Source organism: Gadus morhua, chromosome 19 (assembly GCF_902167405.1).
Source record: "Gadus morhua chromosome 19, gadMor3.0, whole genome shotgun sequence".
Lineage (NCBI taxonomy): Eukaryota > Metazoa > Chordata > Actinopteri > Gadiformes > Gadidae > Gadus > Gadus morhua.
Genome location: NC_044066.1, coordinates 5,893,689 through 5,910,306, shown reverse-complemented (window position 1 = coordinate 5,910,306; position 16,618 = coordinate 5,893,689). Strand labels below are relative to the sequence as shown.

At 46.0% G+C, this 16,618-nt stretch overlaps 1 protein-coding gene and 1 non-coding gene across 3 annotated transcripts; both read right to left on the bottom strand.

The window, feature by feature from the left end:
• Positions 1-1,013: 1,013 nt before the first annotated feature.
• LOC115532096 (bromodomain-containing protein 3) lies at positions 1,014-16,431 on the bottom strand. 2 transcript variants are annotated; one of them, XM_030341614.1, is made up of 13 exons: positions 16,218-16,431; positions 12,924-13,297; positions 12,046-12,183; positions 11,426-11,564; positions 10,564-10,691; positions 9,264-9,620; positions 8,855-8,983; positions 8,488-8,679; positions 8,045-8,095; positions 5,142-5,323; positions 4,221-4,486; positions 3,647-3,752; positions 1,014-2,607 (listed from the first exon to the last, which is right to left on the bottom strand). In XM_030341614.1, the coding sequence occupies exons 2-12, from the start codon at positions 13,122-13,124 to the stop codon at positions 3,655-3,657; spliced, it is 1,881 nt and encodes a 626-aa protein (XP_030197474.1). In that variant the 5' UTR covers positions 13,125-13,297; positions 16,218-16,431; the 3' UTR covers positions 1,014-2,607; positions 3,647-3,654. The 2 variants fall into 2 exon arrangements, with proteins under 2 accessions (XP_030197474.1, XP_030197475.1); XM_030341615.1 differs by lacking the exon at positions 8,045-8,095.
• On the bottom strand, positions 10,099-10,236 carry LOC115532691 (small nucleolar RNA SNORA16B/SNORA16A family). The gene has a single exon (XR_003974098.1). It is a non-coding gene; the product is annotated as a small nucleolar RNA SNORA16B/SNORA16A family (small nucleolar RNA).
• Positions 16,432-16,618: the final 187 nt, after the last annotated feature.

The window sequence follows — 16,618 nt, the reverse complement described above, 5'->3', positions numbered from 1 at the left end:
CCACTGGACTGAGACGTCCGCATCTCTTGCAACACGAAATGGACATTGCCGTGCACAGGCCTATTAGTTAGTAGTCATTTAGCTTTGAATTCAAGCCTATTTACTAAATTCAGATGAAATGCTGTACTATGTATTAGTCTAGGGGGGCTGCCGTATAAAGTGGCAGTCTTGCAGACATTGGGGATTGAATCCAGAGCCATAAATACATATAAACAGAGGCATGATCATGGTTCCCTTGACATCAGCGGTGGAGTCATGCTTGCGTGCAGCATCCCTCATCATGAGGTTCCGACTCCGGGTCGACATGCTCGATGTGAACCTTTTGATCAGATCTGCGAATCAACAACCTGTTCATGCCTAGTGGAAGTTGCGGAGAATGTATAATTGGAATGTGTATCGAATCGATGAGAAACGTAAGAGCTTAGTAGACCCACCTGTAAAGCTGCAGGGCAGATGTCTTGCACCCTGTGGTGGGGAAAGAGTGGTTCAACCTCAGCAACTGATTTGTTTTGTTTTTTGATAGACGGTATTGACACGAAACCCGGCCAAGACAAAAATAAATTGAATCTTTCATGCTAAAACGACAAATTTCTAGAATAAAAAACATTTTTTGCGAGGCTAAACATAAATGATCAAATCACTGCAAATACGCGTCCCAAATGCGTCACACGGGTGCCCTCTCTCGGATGTTTAGGGGGTTGCAGGTACATTTAGCATTCTTCATAAGTAGTGATCATTAAAGCACAATTAGTCATGTATTTAAATCAACAAAATCCATATGAAATATATACCAAAAAAAAAAATCCATGTAAATAACAGCTGTTTAAGCAATGAGGGACAAATCGTGTCGGTGGTTGTAACATCTGGTTGAGGGATGATGTTGGCAGAGAGTTTAAAGTGGAAGTGATTGCCAGAGGTCAATATAATCTAGTTGGATAGCAAATTATGAAAGATTTGAATTATGCAGTAAAGGCCGTACGTTAAAATGTATATATTTTCACACAAAACATTTGTCAGGCTTCTTGTTGTATTTATTGAAGAAAAACCAAAAAGGAAGTTAGCTCTTATTACAGTTTTGCAGAAACATTAAATGATAACTTCTACTCGTTGATTATGGCAGACATTTACATGAGCAAGCCTAAACTTATTTACAGAGGATACACAAGTCCTTTTATGGGCAACATAAAAAGAAGACACCTTAAAACAAGACTTAAAAAAAGAAAGCTAAATTGAGGTACAACAAATCTCCATGCATGTTAAAAATAAAAAGTAGAAATCCTTTTTTATATATATAAAAAGAGGCTATCATATTACAACAAAAGCATAAAAAAGAAGTTAGATTTGAAAATATCTATATATTTATATACATGTTCTTGGTCAGCATTTGACCAATGAGAAAACAACATTCAGAAAAAAATCGACAAAATGAAAAAAACTATAACAGAGACAACTTAAGGCGGAGAAACGTGAACATAGATATCTGGGCATAAAAATAAATATAACAGAGAATATCCTTTTTTTGTTTGTTTTGTTTTCGTTTATTTTTATAAAATGTATTTTACATTTTTCCAAAAAAGTTATTGAAACCATATTTTTCCGAGCAGAGAACCAGAGCAGGATAAGTCTATTCACTGAGTTCAACAGGGAGCCACTTCACCATACATTCAGACACTAAGGAGCCCCTCACCACTAAGGTAGACACGTCTTAAACCTCCACCTACGACAGATTCCTCACAACCTTTAATCAGTGATCATAACCCAAACTGACCCTCACACACACACTCAAGACTATGCACCGACATTCAAATCCATCCAATCATGCGGTCAGATTAAATTTTCTTTGTACAAAACAAATGTGTAGAGGTTGAAAGACCTTCAGCTGCCATGGACCACACAGATATGCACATCGGATCGGCTGTACAACAAAACAAGAGTGTGTGACACGCGCGCGCGCGCGCACACACACACACACACACACACACACACACACACACACACACACACACACACACACACACACACACACACACACACACACACACACACACACACACACACACACACACACACACACACACACACACACACCCCTTTTTACAGCCTCCTGCCTACATGGACGATCATGATGGATATCGCGATATAGATCGACGGCAATATATTGTGGTGGGTATCATGATATACATTGTGGTGGACATGTGATTGTGGATATCACGATATAAATCGCGATAGAGAGGTCATGACATAGATGTGGCGAGTATCACGATGGAGGTGGTGGTATATTTGTGTGGGATATCGTGACAGATTATAGAGTGGATAGCATCATATCATGGTGGATATTGTGTCAATTTGGGTATTGCGATAGATATTGCGACAGGAGATCATGACGATGTTGTGATAGTTGTGTGGGTGGACTTCGTGTCAGGGTGGATGTCACGATGGACGTGTGACATATCCAGGGAGAGACTCGTCGGTAGAGCAGAACCTTCAGGAGGGCCGCCCCCTCCCTCCCCTCCCTAATGTGGTTTCCATGACAACACAAACTATAAGATGGAGGTCGTGCCTCATTGTACTGCTCTAATCACATTGTCCGTTATCTCGCTCCACGATCTGGAACAACAAAAGGTGGAATAAGAAGAAAAAGTCATCAGTTTGGTATTTCTATTAAATGGAAGTGTTTCGTTTCAGTTCTTGCAGTATCCACCTTAGTTACAATTGTATAATGAAATGTCATGGCCATTATTGGTGCCACACACACACACAAACACACACACACACGTTTGTATGCAGCCCGTGAGAACAGCACTACAAGAAAGCTTCTCCTACATCAACCATCAAACTGGAGAAGCCACAGCCCTTCCTCAATTTAGAACCTATTCTCAAATCCGTCTTTTCTTTAAACCTGTCACTTTGTCGCATTACGTTCCATTTCCTATTACTCTTTCATCCACAGCCCCGTACTGTTATTTCCTTTAAGTTGCGTGCATTATGGAGCTGGCTGGGTTAGGGCCGTATTGCTCAAGGATGAGGCTCAAGCTGTGGACATTGTTCGAGCTACTACGCCATTCATTCACAATAAATAAAGCCACACAGTGAAGTGGGGTGACAGTGAGTGGAGTCGACAATAGCGCCAGTGCTGGGTGTGTGGGACCGCGTGTGGGAGGTGATAGAACGTGGCAGAGCACTGGCCATCAGCTCCGGTCGGGGGGTTATGAGTCACGGGTCTATTGGGCGCGTGGCAGAACAAGCTGTTCATCACGCCATCTCAGGATGGATGGTGTTTATGATAAGAAGCGCCCGCGGCGGATATTGCACTTTCAAGCGAAATGCCATTTAATTACATCTAAAAAAAGGGCACGGTCTAGCTGTGAAGGAACCAATATATGTCCTCACATAGTTTCTCTTGAGCGATAAGGGGACGTAGGGAACATTTTACATTCCGAAGCAAAATAAACCCAAGTTATTAAAGGGGTGAAATCTTGCTTTTTCAACTTTTCCCGTTGCTTTAGACTGGTATATGATGTATGAACACATCTTTTTCGTCTGCCATTTATTTTTGGGCCATTCTAAACATTTAAACCAATGTCACAGTGAAGTTAAAAGTTGTATAAATAAAACACGACAAACTGGGTTAGAACAGAAGACGTACCCTGGAACTCAGTCGGGCTCACTGTTGTCTGAACTGGAATCACTGGAGCTACTGCTGGCTGAGTCAGACGAACTGCTGCTGTCGCTGTTCCCAGCCGCTCCCTCCTCTGGGGAACAGGAAGTAAACACACAGGTGTGAGTCCCAGTAGGTACACCTGGCCGGCTGGCCAAACGCTTTTTGTTTCCTTGTTCTTTGTTTTTGTGTACTGCATTTCTTATAATGTGAAGTGTGTGTGTGTTCTTTGCAAAGCACTCTATGAAAAACTTTAAACGTCTTCATGATTTAATAAAACGACAAAAATAAATGTTTATTTTCATCACATTAAACCCGCTGGGAAAGTGAGACATGTATAAAGACACGGTGTAAACACATCTAGTTTTTACAGTACTTTGTGTGAACAAACTTCACCTTTGTGTGACATGTTTGACGTGTGCGTCTGACAATGTTTGACTCGTGAGTGTCTGACACGTTTGACTTGTGAGTGTCTGACACCCCCTCCTCCCTCCCCGGTCCCCCCCCCCCCCCCCCCCCCCCCCCGGTTCCCCCCCCCCCCCCCACCCCCCCAACAACTCACCGCCCGGTTTCCTCATCTTCTTGTACAGACAGGACTTGACGTACTGCTCCAGCTCGCGCAGCGTGGACGGCTTCAGCGTCTCGAAGTCGATCTCGATCTCGTCGGGGTTGGAGTCCCTCAGGGAGGGCTCCCGGGTCTGGATGATGCGGACCACCCGGCCCAGCTTGCCTCCCGGCAGGCGGTTGATGTCCAGGCTCAGCTGCCTCTTCTCGTCGTAGGTCATGGGGAGGGACTCGTCGTCAGAGTCGTACTCCCTCGGCCCCTTCCTGCAGAAAGGGGTCCGCGGGAAGACGGAGAAGCGTTTAGGAGACGAGGGGCCAGACACACAGTCACACATGTAGACATAAGGATGTGTATTGGATAAGGAAGTGTTTAATGAGGGGTGTGGTCGCATCGTTCGGTCAAATATACAAAGTGGTTATTTGTACAGCACTCCACTTTACAAGGCTTATCCTTTTTACAGGCGACATTCTGGTTGTCCTTAGTTAAATAATTGAGCAGTGCCGACATTTCACCCGAAGCATCTGTATTTACAAGTTCAAGGGCCCCCTTTTTCACCACAAGGTGTGACGTCGACGAGCCATTGCAAGCCGTGTCAAAATCTCCCCGTTTGTGACGGCACAAGTTAAGAGTTGGATGGGGGGGGATAGATCCGTCTACCGGCTGTGAGGTGAGCGGACATCATACAGCTGGGTGGACACTCCCACTTGGGGTGTCACAAGTGGATAGAGTCCAGAAAGACACGTGACGACCACACAGCCAAACGAGAGGACTTTACTACGGGTCCCTCTATGCGGTCGTACACCTTTTTGTACTGACAAAAAAAGCTAGGGCCCTGGGAAGTGGAGGGCGTGCACGGTGCTGGGCGTGCACGGTGCTGAGCGTGCACGGTGCTGGGCGTGCACGATAGTGGGTGCGTACTTGAGGCTGCTGCTGGAGGACTTCTTGGAGGTCTTCTTCTGCTGGCCCGGCCTGGCGGGCTTGGAGCTCCTCTTCTCCTCTCCCGGCCGCCCCTCCCTCCTCTTGTCCTTCTCCTTGGCCCGCTTGGGCTTGCTGCCGGGCGCCTGGGACAGCGCCGCCAGTTGCTCGTGCACGGCTTTCAGCTGGGGAGAGGGGCGTGCACGTGAGGACGGGGTTAGGTTCACAGGCCACGTTGTCATACTTGGTGGTGGTGCACACATGGTTATAAAGAGAGGAGATATGCTTTATGGGGGGGGGGTTAGAATGAGCATCATTCTGTTATTAAAAAGGCATTAGTGTGTTAGTGTATTCATGGCTTCAACCCGCCATTTTTACTTTTATTTAACGGTTTAAAAGGTCGTTGCTGTTATTTTGAAAGGAGGCAAAGAAAGGCATCGTCCGATTACCGTCCCTCCGATGAAGGTTCCTTTCGAAGAGAGCCACACGGAAAATACAGAGCAGCAGAATTAACAAGGGCTTTTGAAAAACGGCTTGCTATATTGAGCCAATGCCGTTGTTCAGCTGAAACAAAATTGTCTTGGGAAGCGGATTATATGACGCTGGGGAAATGATACAGCTCATCGAGGAAGATTCGATTTTGTAACTTCGTTCAACTGAAAACGGCTAATCGCGTTAATGTCGTTTTAAACACGGCGACACAGATGGGGAATGCTAAACTTGTGCAGGAGTCGTCTACTTTGTACTATTTTCTAACAAGATGCCAAAAACACTTTAACACCAGTCGCAGCCAATTTAGATCCTCCTAACACTGCTGATTGTGGTGTCGATCTGTTGAGATGCTGTTAAATTAATGAATTCAAAACACTTACGCATATGTCCCCTCTGTTGGTTATCTATTTCTAAAAGACTTCTTATAAGTGCAATCTCTTAAGTTAAGAGATTCACATCGCTATAGAACCAGACGTGAGCCAAACGCTTTTAGCACACTCAGTCTTAAATGGGATTCACAGGCCAAGAATAACCCCTTTAACCTAAGCTCTTAAAAGGGTAAACAGGTGAATAACTCCCCAGGTCCATGTTGAACGAAACGGGGAGGACCTCATTTAAAACCAGTTCTTGTCTTGTTGTTTGAGGGCCCGGCCTCAGCCACACCCAGTCCTTCGCACCGCGACAAACCCTCAACCGTGTTCCACTCCATGGAGTGGAATAACAAGCAGGGGAACGCAGGGGAGATGGAGAGCGGCGGACGGCTCCAGAGATGGAGGACAAGAGGGGCCGGTTGACAGGCCGTTTATTCCACCGACGTTGACAGTGGAATAAAGAATTGCCGGTTTCGTGGAACGCCGTCGTGTATCATCGCGTCGCCCGGAACGCGCTCACGCTCAGCGTTTTGGTTACGGCGGTGTCTTATGCATGGACGTGGATCCCCCCCTCCAACCAGAATACAAAAGTGGTGTAAAATGTATGCTTAGCCGGTGTGAAAAGGTCATTATCCGCGCTCGGTGTTTATGGGTGGGCAGAAATAATGTCATTAGCTGTGGATGGAGCGCCAATCTTCCAGGGCGATGAGCCTGCGTCTGAAGCCAAATGAGCCGGCGTTAAAGAGGGCGGGATGGCCGACGCGCCCAGACTCGTTGTATGTGGTGAATAGCCTGTGCAAGCACACACACACACACACATCATTTTGAGGTGTGTGTGTCAAAGTGTCAAGGCGGTACTGAGTTTCTGCTAACCCACCATGTTAGGCGTTAGACCAAACCAGGAAGGTGTTTTTACTCCCAGAACAAGAGAAAAACAGCAGACATTGTCGTACCTGAAGCTATTGCCAGCAAATAATTGCGACGTTAACCTCATTATAGCTTTGTTTTCTTCATGTCATTTTACACTTAAAACAACGATTGGTTATCAAATCAGCGAATCATCAATGAATCAAGCGATCCCCTCGTCGTTAGTGTAGTGCGTATATTTCCGGTCGTGTTATCAGTTGTAGCCTCAGGGGTCACAGCTTCTGCAGCAAGGCCTGCACCGACTCCCGACCAAAACCACATCCTGCCCAGCTAATAGGGCAGACTCTGTCATAAAGACACGCACTGCAGGAGTGGGACCCCAGCTACACTGACAGACTGTCCCACGCTCCGGCTCACACGGCCCCCTGGTGGCGCCCTGGACACACACACACACACACACACACACACACACACACACACACACACACACACACACACACACACACACACACACACACACACACACACACACACACACACACACACACACACACACACACACACACACACACACAGCATGCCTACACACCATGCACACACACACACACACACACACCATAGTAGTGATTTTCAGCCACCCATCTTGTTCACACTGGGGGGCAGAAGGTTTCACGTTGACCCAAGGAGGTTGAATTGAAAGAGGCAACAGGCAGTATTTCAAAGTGAAGGGGAAGGAGGGTGGGGGAGGCTAGTGGTGTGTTTGCTCTCAGTCAAAAGGTTGAGGGTTCAGACCTCACTGCCCGCAGACTACCTGTAGCATCCTACAACTACTAGTTTACCACGAGTAACCCTTTACAAGCCAACACACATTTGGGGAGGGATGTGTGGAACATTTACAAACATGCACCTTACACTGCATAGTTAAATACTATACAAGTATAAATCTGAATATCTAGTTTGAGTACGTTAGTGAAGTTGTGCTTCACTCGTGACTGTTGTCAATCATTAGAAAGATTAAGTGAACTGTGAAGAAGTTTGGTCGGTCTTAATTTAACCCAGGCCATTTAACACAACTAAGCATCACCCGAACTATAGGCGTAAAAGCGCCCTTAGAGTTATAGCATTAGTTTTGTCTTTCGTCTGTTAATGAGGTGATAATTGGTAAGTTGTAGTCACCTGATCATTGTCGCTGCACCCATTTCTCCCCAATTCACTACCGTTCTGATGCTAAGAGACGTGAAACAAAAATAGAAACATTTCATATATGTATATATGAATAATAAATAATTAGCCACAGGGTATTTCTCGCAGTGTATCACGACAAATTAATTCCTAAATTGGCACCTATCTTCACACCGGGTGTGATGTGGACTAGTCCTAAAAAGCCATTTAAAAAATCAACCCATTTGGGACATCACAAGTTGGAGGGTCTATCCATCTCTGTGACGGATGGATGAACTCAAGCCTTCCAGTCTGTGAATTCCAGCGTGAATTCATCTATTCATCATCCTTGTGATGTCACTAATGGATACCCTTTCAAATGGCTCGTCAATCACCGCCGCGGACCCGGTGCTAAGAACGAGCGGCTCGTTAAAGACCAGGTTGTCATGGAAACCCACCTGTTCAGCGCCCACTTGCTCCTGCAGCTCGGCGAGGCGGCTGGCGTGGTCCTCCTCGCCGTCCGACATGCCCGACACCGAGGAGTTGCCGCTGTTCAGGCTGAACTTGGCGTTCTTCGGGGTCCCGCCCCCCGGCGAGCTCAGGTCCACCGCCTCGTCCGGCATCTTGGCGAACCTCATCTCGAACACGTCCTGGGACGGGGGGGGTCACACACGCAAACAATCAGAACGACCGTCCAGAGACACATCGGAAAGGCTAGTTTCCAGATTGAAACTCAGTAACTATGAGTATTTGCCAATATGCATCTGATAGAATATCAGCTAAAGGCTTGGAGAAAGTTTCCGCCGCCAAAACACAGAATGGTACCTGGAGTTTCCGGGCCATGGCGACCACTTCGTGATCCGGAGGGTTGTATTTGTAACAATTTGAGAAGATTAATCGGACGTCCGCCGCAAACGCCTGAGTGTCGTGGTACTTCCGCTCGTCCATCTTTTTCTGGAGAGGGGAAGATAACCAAAACAAACGCGTCACGTCAGAAGACCTGGAGCACTCGATTCGGGCGCCATGATGCAGAAAATGAAGACATTATTTTCCCGCTTGGATCAGTTAGCATGAAAAAGGGGGCGTGGCCACTATGTCTAGCATCTTATCCTAGCTCTCTTTGTTGTCTACGGGGAATGGGTTAACCTAGCGACAAATGTACTGTTGTGAGTCGCTTTGGATAAAAGCGTCTGGTCAACGGCCTGAATGTAAACGTATCGGCGGCGCCGCTCACCTTGACGGAGCCCAGGTCCATGGGCAGCTTGATGATGTCGTGGTAGTCGTGCAGCGCCAGGGCCTCGGCGTCCACGGGCTTGTAGAAGGGCCAGGCGTACGCCGCGTGCTTCTTGGACAGCATCTCCTTCAGGATGCCCTCGCAGAAGCGCAGCTGCTCCGTGAGGCGGCCCCTCTTGGTGGCGTGCTGCGCCGTCTCCTCCTCCTCCGCCAGCGCCTTCTTGGGCGGCTTGATGGGCCGCCCCGTGCTCTCGCGCCGCTTCTTCTCCAGGGACGCCTCGCTCTCCGGCGGCGACGCCACCTTGACGGCGGCCGGGAGCGCCGGCGGCGGGGTCGAGAGGACCTTCCTCTTCAGCGTCTTGGGGTGTGGAGACAAAAAATGTTGAGTTCAACATGCAGATGAAAATGCATAAATCTGTATTTCTTTCTTCTTCTTTTTTGCATCAGTTACAAACAGGATTACTCCGTATGGCAGGATCTCAACTATTTGTGCATTGACGGAAATGTCTGCAGCATGTGCTGGGCTGTGCAAGTGATCCCCAAGCTAGTGAGTGAGTGATTAGAAGTACATGAGATGTATGGTTATGTCTAGCTCAAAGAGAATGTGGCTCAACTAGAGCAGCAAGGTATTAGCACTGGCAGGGGGTACGGTATGATTGACCCCACTGGGGTCCACCAATGCAGAAGCTATGAATCCCGGTATTGATCAGGCCCAGGTCTCTCATACAAACTAGATTTTAAATCTCAATGAGTTGGATAAATACAGGTCAAGTTCTAATTACGCTGTTTTGGATAAAGTGTGTTACATTTACTATTTGCCTCATTTAGAAATGAGAAGTTATCCTTTCCCATAATGTTGCAGCAACAGTCATTTACAGACTGAACTGCGACCGTCGGTGAAAGTTATCATGTTGGCATCCTGTTGATCGCCCAAAGCTACCAAAACAAGCAGGGGTGGCTTCATGGGTGCCTGAGAAAACAGTCTTTGGGACATTTGAAGATTCATGAAAATTCCCCGATATTCGAAAATTCCCTATCACAGGCGTTTTTTTGCATGTGTGAAGGTTTTTTTCATTTGTTTTATAATTACCCCCCTCAGGGTTAATACAGTTCTCGTATTCTTACCCATTCAATCTGTGTTCATTCAAATCATCACGGAGGAACTAGTCATGAACGACTTGTGAAAGACTCGCACACACGCTGCGGCTTCAAAGACAGCGTTGTGTTTCCGACGCACAGCCGAGGTTTCTCTCGTCTAAGCACCACCACGGATGTGGCAGGGGTGGTGGTGGTGGACTCACTTTGACAGAAGACTGGGTGGGGGAGTTGGGCAGCGAGGAGGAGTTGGAGGTGGAGGAGTTCATCCCCAGCTCTGAGGACGGTGGAGGTGTGGCGGGGGTGCAGGAGGTCACTGTGCCGTCCTGACCGCCTTCGTCACACAGAGAGAGAGAGACGCACGTTTACATGACGTTCAGGTGGTTAGCCGTCTCTGTTGACTAGCGGAACCGACACGTGAGGCTGGGGACAACCAGATCCACACTGGGAGTGGTTAACAGAAACCTGGTAGTGCTACACAAACATTCATGTTGACAACAGTATTTTAACCCCCTCACGAAGTGTGTTTAAGGTTAAAGAAGTTTGTGTTTTCGTATGCAATCAGTTATGAAGTTAACCCATAGGAGGTACTGACTTTTCAAATAATGTACGGGAAAAGTTCCATTGGCACATACCGGTGACCTTCAAAAAGGTTCAGCATAATCATCTGATGTCTCTTGAAATTAGTGATTTTAAACTCAGGAAAACAAGGCGCATCAACACACCTTCCATGAGAGATACCATGCTTTGTATGATGTTCTAACTAGGTATGACCGTCCTTTTAATATTGTTAATATGTTCACTGTACAGAGCCATCCGATTACAATGCCCTTTGGGTTCGGATCTGTATGTTTCATTCAATTAAAAGTGTTGTTTGCTACACAGACCAAAAAAGTAACGTACCTGGATGCATTAGGAAATGTTATTGTTAAAAGTACGAGTCGCATTGATAAAATGTATATGGTTGGCTTCTGCTTCATGCAAGCCAATTTGTTTCTTTATTTTTGAACGTAACAATCTTGGTCAATAAAACCAGCTTGTAGGCCTGGGGGGAGGTGAGCTCACTACCTGGGGTGGTGGGTTTCTTGGGCTTCACTTTGGGTGCAGCAGCAGGCAGGACCTCCTCATGTCCAGGGGGCATCTGGGACACCTTCTGGAGGAACACCTTCTCCAGCGCCTGGGCCATCAGCACGATGTCATCCGTAGGCTGACATGACAAGAGAAGGGTAGAACACGTTAGAGGAAAAGTACGATTTTTTTTTTCTGCTCTGGTGTATTCAAGTGTACACTAGGAGAAAAGAAAGTGGAGTACATTAAAGTAGAACGTACAAAGGAAGAGAAGATAAGAATACTACAAGGTATAGCATAGTAAAGGCTACAATAGACTGGAGTTACAGTACAGCAAGTATCAGTACAGTGGTGTAGACTGTAGAATAGCGTGGGAGTAAATTAGAGTATATGGTATAGGTAGGCTTGTGGCGTGGGCTTGATTATCAGACCCTTCAAAGTGTTGGACCCACTTTAGCTCCTAAAGCAGAGATTAGAAGACTACTAAGAAAGTACCATTGGACCCCAGTAAGTGAGTGGAAACTGGGCGCCACCTAATGCCCATTTCCGAGATCACACATAACAGGTCAACGTGTGTGACCATGTTATATAGGACAGTTGGTGAAAATGGTGTGCGTTACCTTGTTGTATATATAACAGTTGGTGAACATGGTGTTGAAGTCCTGCATACACTCTCCGGCGCTGCTGTAGTAGTTGTTCTCCAGTCTCTTCTTGATCGACCCCATGTCCATAGGGGTCTTTATGATCGTGTAATAATCCTAGCCAACGAGAAAATCCCACCGTTACATTAATACTAGTTTGCTCGACCACTAGTCAGGCCCACAACATAAAGCCCACCTCTGGCTACAAATGTAAAATGAACCGATATTCTTTGATTTATTTATTTTACACATTATCTCTTAATGACTTCCCCATTTAATTTTACTCTTCAAATAGTTCAAACACGCAAGTAGTCAAACAGGTAACCAAACACTTATCCAGAGCTGATATCATATGGTCAATACCTCATTACATTCAATAGAATGTTGACTGCTCTAAAGAACAAGTTTGAAACAGAGCAATGATTCAACATAATGAAGGAAGTCATTGACCGAACTGAATTTATTTGATCGAAAGCACTTTCATTGCAACTTTTTTGCACGAGGCATTTCCCCAATGCGTTATTTAAATGTTTTTCTCGCTGCGAGATGTATATGCTTCTGCATTTGTCGTCCTGGTTACAGTGTCTTGGTTAATGTGTCAGACCGAGAGAGCCTATTCATGCCTTTCCTGTGAGGGGAGCACTTCCTGTGTCATTTTAGGTTAGACGGAAGCCATTAGCCATAACAGGCAACTTCGAGGGAAAGATCCAACTCTTAAGCTTGCTCTGTTCCACTCTTTTCAGCTCCCTCTCTCTCTAGAAATATGTGATATCTTACTTAATTGATAATGCAGTGAGGTTTCAATGGCCAAATAAATAAATGGAGTATTAGCGGCCGAATAGACGTTGCGTTCTTACCGGCAGTCCCAGCTTGACCACGTCGACGGGGTGGTAGAAGGGCCAGGCGAACTGGTGGCGCCACAGAGACTTGACCACCACGTTCTGCATGTACGCCAGCTGGTTGGTCTTCCTCCCGGGTGTGGCCGGGTTGATCACCTCTGGGGGGGGCATGTTGGCAAGCTGGGGCGGACCTCCGGTCGCTGGGGGGATCCCCGACATGATTCCCGGCGGGGGCGGTCCTGACAGTCCAGCACGGGGGGCCTGGCGTGCCTTTTGGTTTGTGTGTTCCTATGCGTTGTGGTAGGGGGTCTCTGGGGTCGGTCTGGAGGCTGCTGGTTCTTCAGAGACTCTGCCGGTGGCCCATCCCATTTCAGGGGGGGCCGACTTCACGACTTGTTAGAACCAGACACAGACCCAATGTTAGACACAAACAAGAGCCCACTAGGCACAGAGACTCCATACCATACCTGTTTGTCATTGTTTTTTTAAAAAGTCCCACCACTTTTTTTTTTATGTTAGAGAAATGTAATAAGCCACCTAATAACACCAGACCGAGGATGCATTATGAATAAAGATTGCAAAATCAATACTTAAGCGCTATTGGCTCAGAGACTTGACATGAAACATAATAAGATTGCCAAGACCAAATAGTAGCCACTGCGCAGAGTGCTAGAACAACAATTTCGTAACCAGTATTTCGGCCCTCACCCGCATCGGGCCGTCGGTTTCTATCAAAGATGATCGTATGAAAAGGTGGTGAGCTGTTATTGTTTTGGAATGTGGTGTCAGGTGTTCACAGGACAGGCGGAAAGTGGACAGAAAACCACTTAACTTCAGGTGAGAGAAAATTGTGGTCAGTGCTGTCGCCAGGGGCCTGTTTTTACATTACATTGGTCGAACATCGAGGCATTTACAAGAAGAATAGAAGCTTCGTTTTTTTTTTTTGTGTTACATTAAGCACGGCCTTGTGTACAGGCCAGTAAGCTAAGCTGTCTGCATAGTATTGGTGTGTATTTGTAGTATTTCCTCTTTTTTTCTGTATGGTGGTTTGTCCTACTTGGGGAAGTTTTTGAATCGTCTTCCAGCCAAAGTGACACACACATGTTGGTGTGGCAATCTGTACATATTTGGGGGATCTATGGTCGTTAATTGTTTCTGGGCAGGAGCCCAGGGCACTCTTTGTATAATCGTGAAGTTTTACATGGTATGTGTTGGTACCTGTGTGTAGGTGGGGCGATACATAATCATTATTTATTACCAATGATCATGCGTTATGTTAAAAGATAAGTCTATAAATATCACAGAATGCATATGAATATAAAATACCATCATAACATTCTAACTGAGGGTCATAACAATGTGGTTCTCATTTCGCTCTGATGTTTCCGATCTACTATTCTGATCATTGAAAGCGTATCTTCTCGTCGGAATTAATGTCAACAATAATTTGGACTACACGATAAGTCTGTATCTTGATCTCATGGTGCGATACAATCCCATTCAAAAGACAAACGGTGATTTTGTATTATTGCCCAGTTGTATCTGTGAGTCTCATCAGAGAAAGGGAATTTGTCGTGCAATTATCAGCAGAACTTCCTTCACTCCCGTTTTATATGCAAAACACCCCCCAATACCCTGGAAGAGACCAAATGATTGTCTTTAACTAGGTATATATGCTGCACAAATAAATACCTTTAGCGTTTACACACTAAGAAAAGGTTGTGGGACTGTGTTTTGTCACAAATCAGTCTAGATATGTCTGCCGAATAGATTAGGCAGAGGGTACCCTAGTTGATAGTAAAATACGATACTTAAGAAATCCTAGATGAGACTATTGGGATACAAATCATCTATTGGTTGTATAATTTCATTGTTGTCAGCAATAGCATTTAAACTAGCCGTAACTTTTGACTGGATTTGTATGCATGATATCTTGCATTTTATGAAAACATGCATAAATATGTGTTTGGGGTGTGTTTACTCTGGATGACCCGTGACAAACAAAATTACTTAACATGAATGATATGGCTTTAGCCGCAACAAGATTTAAATCAGTGTATAAACCTAAAACATAATGGTTACAATGCGACTGAAATACAGAAGCATGTCCCTTTATTCAGGGGCGTTTGTACAAATGTTCATGGCAGCTGAATGAGTTATGGCATTTAACCTTTTGTTGATACTGGAATTGGGAAAGCAAACAGATTCTGGCATAATAAAGTACCATACAAGGGTTTATTTACTTTGTTTACTACCCTTGTTATTTGATTCCGTCTTAACACAGAAACACAGGCCAGCCTTATGGCTTGTATTAATGTTATTTTGGGCTGCAATACTCAGCGTAACAACATTTTTCACTGTCAGTCTACAATGAAATGACTAGAAGTCAGAATAACTCAGTTTTACTCAGGCTTTATGCTACATATGCTAGACCTAGCATATGGAGTCTTCCACATAAACTATGGAATCAAACAGTCTGTTCCCGGAATAATGGGGGGAAGAGGGGGCCATTCACTTCTGGAAACCATTGTGTTTACTATTCATCTTGATCCATAATAACAAGACCTCAACCCTTCTACTATAACAACCACTGGATGTCTGGTTTATCTAATCAACACTCAACCAACGTGTTGGATCATAACGAAAGGCATGCAAGAGTATCAACACATAGGAAACAACAGATGTGTAAACAGACCCATTGTACCGCCAATAATGGCTCCAACTCCACTACGACTAGCACTATAGCCCATGTGGATGGTTTCTTTGGAAAGAGAGTAACGATCGTACTGTAATACAGAAGATTCTTCCTGTTTCGGTGACATGGTGATTATGGCGGGATCTGACCTGGGCACTGAGCAGCCCTCCAGGTGGATAAAGACACGCTGCCCGCCCACCATCACTTTCCCCCTGAAGCTAACCACAACCACATTACCATTTTAAAAACATGCACCCTATTTCTGACACCCTAAATTGTGTGAATAAGCACCACAGCCCGTTGGGGAGCTGTACGTCCCGGTGGGAGGCTGTAAATTGAGTCACATTTTGTACTTTCACTACCACACACTACTCCATGGCGTTTCAGAGCAGCCAACAGGAAGCTAGCACAATGCTAACACGATGCTAAGGCGGACGGCGAAATGCATGGCAGGGCTAATGTACACAGCTAGCAGGCTAGGCTAGCAGACCCCGGCTACTGAGAGAAACGTGCACCGAAACCATCACACATACATGTGATCTGCTTTCTAAATACAAAAAGTACCGTAAAGAGTCGTTCATAGCAAATTAAAAGGTGGAGAATAGGTGATGTATTACTTGTGTGAGGTGCTCTGGAGGGTTTTTTTAGCACAGCAGCCAAAAATACTTTTGCTCGCCCACGAAGTAGTCCCGAGTATCCGAGTGGTGTGTCCCAGCGTGTTTGTGCCGCGGAGGCCGAGCACCAACAAAGAGCCTGGAGGCGGAGGACCGGGTTCCCCTTCCCACCGACTCACTCCGCTGCACGGAACGAACGGCTTCGGCTCCGCGCGCAAAGGCTCACGGGCAATGTTGCCAGATTGGGCCGCCCAATATGGCAATCTGGCCACCCAATGCAACGCTGGCTGCAGCCATGGACCCAATCTGGCAACACTGTACACGGGAGAGGAGCCTGAGTAAGGGTCGGGAGAGGGGTCAGTATCACCTGATTACAAACACTAACATTATTTCTGGTTGTAGGT

Bases quoted from the DNA above. Each gene is read 5' to 3' on its own strand.
- LOC115532096 (XM_030341614.1), bottom strand. From the start codon at position 13,124: ATGTCGGGGATCCCCCCAGCGACCGGAGGTCCGCCCCAGCTTGCCAAC. The intron at 8,984-9,263 runs GTGAGCGGCGCC...TCCCCTCTCCAG, and splicing joins TGGACCTGGGCTCCGTCAAG to AAAAAGATGGACGAGCGGAA. The intron at 4,487-5,141 runs GTACGCACCCAC...CCCTTTCTGCAG, and splicing joins TCCTCCAGCAGCAGCCTCAA to GAAGGGGCCGAGGGAGTACG.